The 11,373-nt window shown below is 33.1% G+C and overlaps 1 protein-coding gene across 1 annotated transcript; it reads left to right on the top strand.

The window, feature by feature from the left end:
* Positions 1–1,486: 1,486 nt before the first annotated feature.
* On the top strand, positions 1,487–6,224 carry LOC104236705 (V-type proton ATPase subunit E-like). The gene is made up of 6 exons (XM_009790689.2): positions 1,487–1,746; positions 1,844–1,944; positions 3,820–3,982; positions 4,665–4,858; positions 4,933–5,032; positions 5,868–6,224. Exons 1-6 carry the CDS (start codon positions 1,645–1,647, stop codon positions 5,901–5,903), a joined length of 696 nt encoding a protein of 231 aa, XP_009788991.1. The 5' UTR covers positions 1,487–1,644; the 3' UTR covers positions 5,904–6,224.
* Positions 6,225–11,373: the final 5,149 nt, after the last annotated feature.

Raw genomic sequence — 11,373 nt, 5'->3', positions numbered from 1 at the left:
TATACCATACCATTTTTTCGGTTATTTTATTATGTATAACCAAAATTAGACTTTTCGAAACCGTTCCAATCATGTCGGTTTCTCTTTGGTATTAGTACGGTTCGGTTAATTTTCGGTATTTTTTTAAATATCGTATAAAATTCACTAATAGAAATAGAATGCAATAACATACGTTCTTTTATAAGATTTAGCAAAACTCTCTAGACATTTTTACTGTCTAAAGGGTGATGAATTAAAAAAAATATGGCTAGAGTATAGATCCATCAATTATTCTACAACAACGTAAAAGAAATCAAACAAAGACAAAGAAAATATAAATCACACGAGTTGAAAGATATACCAAGATGAGACTCAAGAATAAAGTCTATAGAAGATAAAATATTCAAAAAGATAAATCTAAATTATATGTAAGGAAACATATTCAATACATTGTAGTTTGCTTTTGTGTCTTGCTAATACAGATACTTAAAATAACTTTGTTTAAGTAGAAGTAGCATAATATGTTTTAGGAATTAGTATTTTGTGTGTAATTACTTGTTGGCTTGTAATAGTTTTCATAATTTCAAGGCCCAAAGAAAATTTAATGCATTATTATTTTTAAACTTACCAAATAAATATATTTTCCACATGTAAAATTTATTCGGTACGGTTCGGTATTTTTTCGGTTTATTTTTATAAAATAAAAAACCTACACTAATTATCGGTGCGGTGATAGATTTATATAAAAACCTACGGTTCTTAAAAAGAAACCTAAAAATCGATTCGATACGATACGGTTCGATCGGTTTAGTCCATTTTCGAATATCTATTGACACCCCTAATCCAAAGAATCTCCAATTTCCTAGTCCTCATAAGACAAATAACGTCATAGTTGCATGAATTCGAAAAGTTTCATGAGTTTCCTCTTCCCCTTCGAAGGTTTAACTCTGTCATACTTGAGGACTTAAAGGTAGTTTTAATTTGAAAGACAAAAGGGTAAAATACCTATCTACTACTATACAATAGCATTTAATTTTGTCACCCATTTATACATTAGGGTCATTCATAAAATTGATGTTAGTAAATATATTTTTTAGTTTTGTTGTTAGTAATACTTTGGGGTCATTCATATCCTTATTGTTAGTAAATTGATTCATATTTTTATTGATCCTAATAGAGATCTAACCTGAAGTATAATAAAAGGTAATTTTACATCTTAGCCAAAAGTAATTATGTAAATTCGAACTTTTTTCACGAAATATTTTAACACGTGAGATCTACACATTATACATTGAAAGCTCTATTAAAATCAAGGGTAAATATAATATAATTTGCTAGCAATAAAGGTAAGAATGACTCCAAAATATAACGGAAAGTAAAAATTAAATATTTTGTATAGTACTCGAGTAAAATATGATACTTGAATGCAAGTTAAATAAACATCAGGGGTTGCTATAGCAATTTTGTCAAAATACGAGGGGAAAGATAGTGATCTAACTGAAGAGGGGTGGCATTAAGACAACAAATGCAATTATGTATCTACAGCTTCTGTCTTTTTTGGTCTACTAGAAGGCTCCAATATCTTCTCTGAGAAAGAAACAGCCCAAAAAAGAGCCATTCACTCAAATCACTTCATTTCACCGTTCGATTCATCCAGATCCGAAAATGAACGACACAGATGTATCCAAGCAGATCCAGCAGATGGTCAGATTCATCCGCCAAGAAGCGGAGGAAAAAGCCAATGAGATTTCCGTTTCCGCTGAAGAAGTAAGCCTCTTAATTATGCAAATCACGCTCTAATTTCGAATTAAATCGACTTTAATTAATCTCATGTAATGTACATTGGCTGTGATTTTGTTGTTAGGAATTCAACATTGAGAAGTTGCAGCTAGTGGAAGCGGAGAAGAAGAAGATCAGACAAGAATTCGAACGCAAGGAGAAACAAGTTGACGTCCGCAAGAAAATGTGATTCTCTAACTTTCTCTTAATTTGATTGTGATTAATTTCGAGATTTTTCGAGGCATTTGTTTCTAAATGTTGTTCTTTGTGGAAGAGTTAAGTTCAAAACTCTGTTTGAATTAGCAATCGTTGTTTGAGTTGTTTTAATGAATTTAAATTCTGTGCGCTCATGCTGTAAAATGTATAATACAATCATGTCATTTTTTGGGCAATGAAAGGTAAATCTCTTCATAAGCATTAACTGGTAATCTGATAAAATTGGTAACTAACCTACTACCACAGTTAAAAGTCATTTGCAGTTGCAAAGAAATCTTTATACTCTCAGTGTACATAACATAATTGTGTTTGGGATCCCCATATTGCTTACCCAATGGAGGGGCGGCCCGACGAATTTTGTGGCCTAAAACTAAACTTTACGATGGGCCTTAATTTTTTAATTTTTTTTTATGATTTATTTGAAGTCTATTTTTTTTAGCTTTTCTTAGATACAAAGTTATTAATAATTTTCTTATAATCAATAACTCCTAATAAGTATTTATCAATTGACAATATAGCTAATCCATTTAACCTTTCTTGTGACATTGTTGTTTTTAGGTAAAATAATATCAATTTTAATTTTGAAAACTTCTTTCCGCTGAAACAATGGTAACATGAGTTATGAACATTATTCCATAACCAATTTGGGCATTTGAAAAAAAATTAAATCTTTTTATTTGATTAAGTGTATCAACTAAACTGTTATCTTCTAGTTGTACTATTTTCCTTAATACTTTTAATTCAAAAAAAAAAAAAAAAATCTAAACCATCAATATCAAATTGATTATTATGCTTTAAGAAATATTCAAGATTAAGGCAATATTTTTTCAAATTTTCAACATCTAATGATCTTAGTTTTTACTGCCAAATAGAAAACCAAAAATATTTTCAAATGCTTCGAATTGTTCAAATCTATTTTGAAGTGAAAAAATAGCCTTGTCTGTTATGTATAAAAGTAATCAACTCTAAGGACTCTTCGAAAGATTTTGAGAACTCATTATCAACGTTCACATCAAATTGTTACTTCCTATATATCAAACGTTTCTTACGAAATTCAGGTTCGCTATTCATTTCAAGTGCAATTTGCTTGGTAGTAATCATAGCAGTTGCAAATCCTTGTTCTCTATATTTGTTAAAGAAAGAAATCAAACTTTTTTACTTTACATAACTCTTTTTAAAATTTATATATAGTCTATTAGGTGTAACAAAAATGGGCCCCCCACAAATTTGGGGCCTAAAACGATTGCTTTACTTGCTTTATGGAAGGGCCACCCCTGACCCAAAGATAATAAAATGAGGTTGATATAAGATTTCCAGAAGATGTTGTCTTTAACTTATAACAAATACATCTTGATTTGGCATGCCAATGTTTGTATTCGTTCGTAATTATATGATCTTTACTAGCACTTGAAACTTTCATTTTTAGGCTGAAAATTAAATCTGGATCATCATGGATTTACATTCTCCGTGGTCCATAGTATTGAGTATCCATTAGATAAAGAATTGTTTACAACACTTCTAATTAGTATTTACTGTATGTTTAGGCTTCCATGTTTTACACTGATTCTGTTTCTACTTTCATCATTAAAACCTTTCTGTTTAACAGCAATTCATGGTGGAAAAAGTGATTGCAAACCTTATTTAAACATAGTGCTGGGTTTGTGGCCTTTCGTTTTTGTTTTTCAAATAAGCCACATGATTAAATGAGATTTAATTTCATTGATTGATGTTTGGATTTGGCTCCAAAAGGTGAACATTGAACTTTTTCTTTTTAATAAATTATCTAATTTCAACTTTATTGTCCAACATAATCTTCTACTTTCTTTTGTTATGCATTTATTGCAGTGAGTATTCCATGCAACTCAATGCCTCTCGGATCAAAGTTCTCCAAGCTCAGGATGACTTGGTTAGCTCCATGAAGGAAGCAGCAGCAAAGGAGCTCTTACATGTTAGCCATCACCACAACCATCATATCTATAAGAAGCTTCTTCATGATCTTATTGTTCAGGTACTTTTGAGTAATAACCATTACCATGAGATTTTGTTCTTTGCTTCTAGATTTTCTGAAACAAATTATCAAAACTCAGAAAATTAGCCAGCTTATTTTATGAAAGACAAGCTATTCATCAGATGATAATCAGTATCTTCAGTTGATATGTTGATGTATTCATATTATCTGCACTGTTGCATACCATATTATGAATTCTTATTTAGTTCCGATCATATATTTTGTATATGACAATATGTTGATAAAATAGATTGTGAAAATAAATCTCATATTTAGTCCACACTAGTGGTTAAATTGCTAAGATTACAGGAGGCAAGGTTGCTGTTTCGGATACCAAGGAATCATTTGGTTAGCCTTACAAAGAATTTCTGTTCTCTTCAAGTTAGATCCTTCAAGAACCAAAGTTTTACTTTACAGAATCTCGAGTTCGCCACATATGTTCATTAATGTGATATCTATCCAAAAAAATGTTCATTGTAATGTGATCCTTCTTTTCCTTTGCAAGTTCCTAGTTTCTTGTGCTATCGCCAAAAGGAGATACAATGATTAAAAAAACGCTATTTGCAGTTTGTGTTGTCTATGACCATAATGTGGCTTGACTTGTCAATAGGACTAGGTGGCTTTTTGAACTGATATTGCTTCTTTCTTTGGGAATAAGATGGGAGCTACTCTTTGATTGCAGAGTTTACTCAGACTTAAAGAGCCTTCTGTCCTACTGCGTTGTCGAAAAGATGATGTACACCTGGTAGAAGATGTATTGGATGCTGCAAAGGAGGAGTATGCAGAGAAGGCAATGGTCCACTCACCTGAGATCATAGTTGACCACATCCACCTTCCACCCGCCCCATCTCATCATAATGCACATGGTCCTTCTTGGTAAGTTGCTTCAATTATCTATCAGAAATGCTAAGTAGCTCCTCTTAGTAATTTATCTTTTTTTATCCCAACAGCTCTGGAGGAGTAGTATTGGCTTCTCGAGATGGGAAAATTGTGTGTGAGAACACACTTGATGCCAGATTGGAAGTTGTGTTCCGTAAAAAACTACCCGAGGTTCTTGCTCTTGTCCTTATCTCCTACTTCTCATAATTCTGTGTCCTTGTCTTGCCAATTTTTCTAGTATTCCTTCCACCAGCGTTTATACATTTGTGGTCTATTTGCCGAGTTATATCTGTCTATTCCAAATGTCATGCATCCCGTGTTATTTTTCAGATGTCATGTGGATGAGTTACCAAGCGTCTTACATGTTCATTACCTATACAAAACATCTTACATGTTCTTTTTTTCTGTTTTTGGAATAGTCATTGTTTACATTTGTAGTTGCTGATGACGCTGATCTCCGTAAAATAGTTTTTGCATGCCAATTCAATGGCATTTTATACTTCTAACCTTGTGGCTTAAGCATCTCCAATAAGCTCCTTTGCTATTGTATTTGTTACATACATTTAGGAATTTTGGGTAGTGGGCATGTCTGACTGTCTGTTGCTTACTAGTCTTTGTCGAGACTAGGCTCTTGAAACTTCAGTTTTCATACCCCAATGGATTAATAAAATTCATAAGTAGCAATCATACATAAAGATGAGTTTAGTGGTAGATGAAAGTGAGGGTGGGTAATAAAAGGAAATGACTAAATGACAGGACATACCACTCACCAGTAAGATGAGTCGAGTGATTAGTCCTTGTAACAAGGGTGGGGGAGAGCAAGAGCGAACTTTCTGCTGTTACTTCCCCGCTTTGGCTAGGTGGGGAAAGGTTACTTAAAGCTCTATCCTTTTGTTGTGTCCATCAGATAAGTGCTGCTTCTTCCATCAATGTTGCAGATTTTATCATTGCTTCCATGGTTTCCAAGAATCTTCTCTTTGCTTAACTTGTCTCCTAAATCTTGCAGATTCGCAAGTGTCTATTTGGTCAGGTTATTGCCTGATGGATTGTAAGCGTCTGTAATTATCACGCTTGTCTCAGGATCCTGAAACTGGATATCGACTGATAAATTATCATCAAGGTTTTTGCTTGTGTACCATTTCTTTTCCGTAAAAGACATACTGCTTAGTTTTTATGGTCCTACATTCACTGGGGCATAGCGGCAGACTCCCTTAAGCGATACTTAATATTCTAGCATTAAGCTTTAAGCATTTTTTCCCTATTCTAATGTGCTGCAATAAATGTAAGTTGCCTGAACCCTGAGTTTGGTCGAGACAATAAAATGATAATGAGTGGCGGCCCTCTGTACTTTGGCCATGTTTTAGTATAAGATTTTAGAATTCACATTCATATTATGAGAGGGTGTTGCCCTGCACAAGGATGATCCGTAATTTGTCCATGGCTTTAGTTGCTGTCACTTTCGAGCGAGTTCAAAAGGCTGCCAGATACCAATGGTGTCAGGCTCCTTCTCTAGTTAATAGTATGAGTTACTGCGTCGTTTATGTTTAGATGGCATACTTTCTTTATTAGTTCGTTCCAAAAAGAATCACATATTTCTATATATGGAAACAATTTAACTTTAAATTTTTTATTTTACTAACTTTACCCTAATGAGAAGCTTTTATAGCCGTACAAATGCATACCCGACAAAGCTTTTACCTTTTAAGCTTTTAGGATCATATGTTTCAAAAGTTTTTTTTCCCCTTAAATTTTGTGTATCATTTAAATTGAAACGGAGGGAGTATGATAGTCTTTATACACAGGCTTTCCATCGAGCAATCGTCACAAATAACAAAATAGACTCAGAAAACGGTATTTCCGACGAAGTGTTCCACAAACATGCCATCGGAAATCTAAATAAATTTTTATTCAGAATATTTTTTACTGGAAAACTGCAATAACGTTTCGGCGGATAAAGTTGTCAAGAAACTATCGATGATATTCACTGATGAGTAAAATAATCCGAAACTCAGAAGCTCAGTCTTACACCAAATGTAGCTGAAAAATCCGTAGAAAATTTCCGGAGAGCTCCTTCATTCCATTGAAATTTTTTTATGACCATCATACCAATAAAATTATACTAATTAATGTCATTTTAGTTATTTTTTTATTACCCACATTCTCATAAAAATGTCTTTTAAATTGTTGATCCGCTAGTGAATAATGTAGATCAGTTTTTCAATGTCGTTTCTCAATGTTTTTTTTTTTTAAATTTCAAATATTGAATGTAATTGATTTTAGTCCGCAGTCAAAGAAAGAAACAAATCAAATTAAATGATTGTTTTGAAATAGTTAACACACTCAATTTCTTGTCTCTTTTTGCAACCCAAGTGTTCAAATTAATCAGCACTCAGGATAAATCGAATATCAATTAATTAATATTCGAAATATCACATAAAATACTGAGATTTTGTCATATCAAAACGACAAAGGAGTGCCTTCAAAATTGCAGTCTGGATCACTTGATATGATACCCCAAGAACTAGAATATAACCATTTTAAGACAAGAAAAGTATTTACGATCACTTGTTTTAAAATTTCGAATAATAACATCAACAATTGTCCTCACGGCAACAAGCTTTACCGAAGACATCCTAATATTTATAATTGAAAAGAAAAACTATAAAAATTCGCAGGAAGATGCTTGCTTATAAGATTGCGCCCACTAGAGTTTTAAAGTTCTTTTAAAAATAAATTTCATATTTTAATGTACCAAATGACAATCGAATAGTTACTCTATTACATCTTCCTATCAAAGCCCTACTTATTAATAGGAATTTTTAGTATCTATCGGTCACTGATTTTTACTTAGGAGTGACTTGGACCCGTTTGTTCATAAAAAAAATTCTTCTTTTTTTCGATATTTTTCTTTCCAAGCTGTATTTGTCCATGAAATATTGCAAGTTTTTAAAAAAGATTTGAAAATGAATTTTTTAAAGTCACTTTTTCAAAATTTTCAAAAAAATTTATTTCTCTGCTCATAAACTGTAACTGTAGGCATATAAATTTTACTTAAATTAAATCCATTAAATAATTTGAACTATATTTTAAATTCAAGATATATTGGTTCAAATAAACATTATGGGCTAATATATAAATGAATTAATTATATAGGTCCAATATATATGGATTAAATAAAGAGATTTTTACATACCGTACAAATCCCAAGTATCTATCTCTCAATCCCTAATTCCAGTAATGTAAAGTAAAGGAAAAAGAGCAGCAATTCCACCATTGACAACCATTAATAAGCTTTGAAGCTTTGAATTTGAATTTTCAAAAACCATTATTTGTTTGGATTGGGTGTTGTTGCAAACAACTAAAAATATAGTTTGGAGTTTATATATCAATTTTGAGGTTGTTTTGGTGAATATTAGACTTGATTTTGGCTGAATTTCAGATTGAAACTCGAAGAAGAAGAAGAAGAAGAAGAAGAAGAAGAAGAAGAAGAAGAAGAAGAAGAAGACATGACATACATTATACTTACGAAATTGTAGGAAAGTTGTAGTAAAATTGTAGAAAAATTATAGTAAAATTGTAGAAAATTTATATTTTAGTTGTATGATATTGTAGTTGTATTTAACTGTGTAGAAGTAATGTATGAAAATTGTAGATAAATTATAAATAAGTGTATATTGTATATTTAGTTGTATGGATTTTATTTTTAATATGTACGAAAGTTGTTGATAAGTTATAAATAAGTTGCATATTATATAATTAGTTGTATACAGTTTATTTTTAGTTTATATGATGTTATAGATGGATTAATTAATAGATTGAGAGCCTTTTAAGGTAGAAAAAGGAATGGAGAAGAACAGTGGTTTTCTTCGTCAATAATATCAATTTCTTAATTACTTATTTGTACCGAACAACACATACATCTACCTGTTGTAGCGGAAATCTTATAGCGGAAATCTTATGAGCGACTAACTTTTTTTTTTGGATATGTTACGGGTGGAGACTGCAATGTTAAACAAAAGAACTCGGAAATGTTGTTTTTTCGCTAGGAAAAACTTGCAATGGGGGTAGATGAGAGGGTATCATTACAGTTCGACCTATCAAACAGCAGAAATTCAACGTTTTTGCAATCATACGCGACATTATCACTACCGCTATATATATAAATCACAGATCATATGGAATTTTTTATCCAAGTTGTAAAGTAGTAAGTCCATTTCGTAAATATACTAACATTTGAGGTAGAAAACTATTGCATTGACTTTTTGGTTGCATATTAAATTGCATTTGAGGAAACAAATTAGTATCCAACAACCAAACAAAATAAAAAATGTCAAAGGAAACGTTCTCTGCAAGCTCAATGTTTATAGAAAACCAGCTTTTATAAAAATGGCCATTTCAATTCCATATGTTTCAAACCCAAAAACTTTCTGTAACATCATAGGCTTCTTGTCCCTCTGTTGCAGATGGAATACACAAATCACTTTGTTATCAAATTTCTTCTACTTTTTCATTGTCGAAAATTTAAAGAAGTTATTGGACATAACTTTTGTTACCTTAAGAACATAATCTGTAACAACATGGGCTTCTTGTCCCTCTGTTGTTGCTTCCTACATTGTCACAAAACAATTATGTTTATAAGTATTTAAGGTGGATTGTATATATTTTGTAAACAAAACTTATTTATGCGGGGTAATTAACTAAACATGGACATTAAGGGTAATAAAGTTTCAAATAGTGTATATGAATGGAAAAATCCCTTAAATAAATGATTCTTAATTGATTGGGCTAGCCCATTTAATTGGGCTAAAGTGATGAGCCCACTTTATTAAGCCCAAGATGTCATCTTCCTAGAGGCCTAGCTTGGTTCCACGTGTCAAATGACGTGGCACGTCAAGTTAAGCGGAAGAGCCAATAGGATCGTGCCACGTATCAAAATGACAAAGCATGCCAAGTCACATTAAAAGCCAATGAAATTGTGCCACGTGTGCAAGTAACATGTTCTAGCCAATCAAATGCGGCCATGTCACACTTTAATTTGATTGGTCAGAAAGAGTTTGTTCTTATCATAACTCCTCCCTTCCACAACTATAAATATGGGTCTTCATAACTCAGAAAAGAGACCAGAAGTTATAACAATAAGCAAGAGAGAGCTCGTGGATCAAACACCGTAAATTTCTCTACAAGTTTCAAGCTTCAAATAATCAAGTTCAAGTTTAAGCTCAAGAACGAAGAACAATTAAAGTATTCAAGATCAAGAACTAAGTCAAATTAAATACAAGGCGTTCAGGATCAAGGCTACTTGTTCATGATACAATTCATGGCAACAATCAAAGTGTCCGCGACGGATAAATCAAATTCAAATCAAAATCAAGCTCACATGCCCTTAAATTTATATTAGAAAAGTAGAATCAGAGGAATCATAGAGATTGTACACTCATATTATTTAAAATAAAATACTACAATTGTTGCAATATCTTTCTGTGACGACCCGGCCAGTCGTCTTATTAGTTACTGCTCCGTTTTCCCCTATTTTAGCTTCTTTACGCTTTGTTATCCGTGTTTTATGTGATCGGGTTGATTAGATCGAGTTCGGAGAGGATTTGGTAAGAAATGAAACACTTAGTCTCTTTTAAGAAGGCTTAAGTTGGAAAAGTCAACCGGATGTTGACTTATATGTTAGAAAACTCAGAAGTGAGTTCCGATGGTTCGGTTAGCTTCGGGAGGTGATTTGTGACTTAGGAGCGCGATCAGAATGGGTTTTGGAGTTGTAGAGAAGATTTAGGCTTAAATTGGCGAAGTTGATATTTTGGCGGTTCCGGTTGATAGGCGAGATTTTGATATAGGGGTCGGAATGGAATTCCGAGAGTGACAGTAGCTTCGTTTTGTCATTTGGGATGTGTGCGCAAAATTTTAGGTCATTCAGACGAGGTTTGATAGACTTTTCGATCGAAAGTATAATTTAAGAGTTCTTAGGCTTGAATCCTATGTTAAATTGGTGATTGATACTGTTGTGAGCGTTCCGAAGTTTTGAACAAGTTTGAACGATGTCATGGGATGTGTTGGTACAATTGGTTTGAAGTTCCGGGAGTTTCGGGTAGGTTCCGAGATGTTTTAGGCTGAAAATCATAGCTGTAGCAGGTCCAGAAGGGTTGCAGGCCTCGGAACTCACCCGCGCAGTCCGCACAAAAAGGAGTGCGGCCGCGGTATGTGCTGTGCGGACCGCACAAAAAGAAGTACGGCCGCGGTAGGTGTTGTGCGGACCACACAAAATGGTGTGCGACCGCGGTGAAGAACATTCTGCTGGTCCTACTTCAGAAGCTCATATCTTTTGATCTACAAGGAATTTTGAGATGATTCAAAAAAGAAAGTTGTAGCTCTTCGTGTTAGTTTCTAGAAAGGTAAAGATATTGTAATTTGGACATCTGTAGCGAAAGTTATGGCCAAAATACTAAAGCCTGTCACTGCAGAGTAAGCCTGTGCGGCCGTGGTTGTTTTTGTGCGGACCACACTGG

The sequence above is a fragment of the Nicotiana sylvestris genome, chromosome 10 (genome assembly GCF_000393655.2).
Source record: "Nicotiana sylvestris chromosome 10, ASM39365v2, whole genome shotgun sequence".
NCBI lineage: Eukaryota > Viridiplantae > Streptophyta > Magnoliopsida > Solanales > Solanaceae > Nicotiana > Nicotiana sylvestris.
Note: the sequence above shows the minus strand (reverse complement) of the source record. Positions and strands in the feature narration are given on the sequence as shown.

Coding starts and splice junctions, on each gene's coding strand:
- LOC104236705 (XM_009790689.2), top strand. CDS start 1,645: ATGAACGACACAGATGTATCCAAGCAGATCCAGCAGATGGTCAGATTC. Junction 1,747..1,843: donor TTTCCGTTTCCGCTGAAGAA/GTAAGCCTCTTA, acceptor TTTTGTTGTTAG/GAATTCAACATTGAGAAGTT. Junction 1,945..3,819: donor GTTGACGTCCGCAAGAAAAT/GTGATTCTCTAA, acceptor CATTTATTGCAG/TGAGTATTCCATGCAACTCA.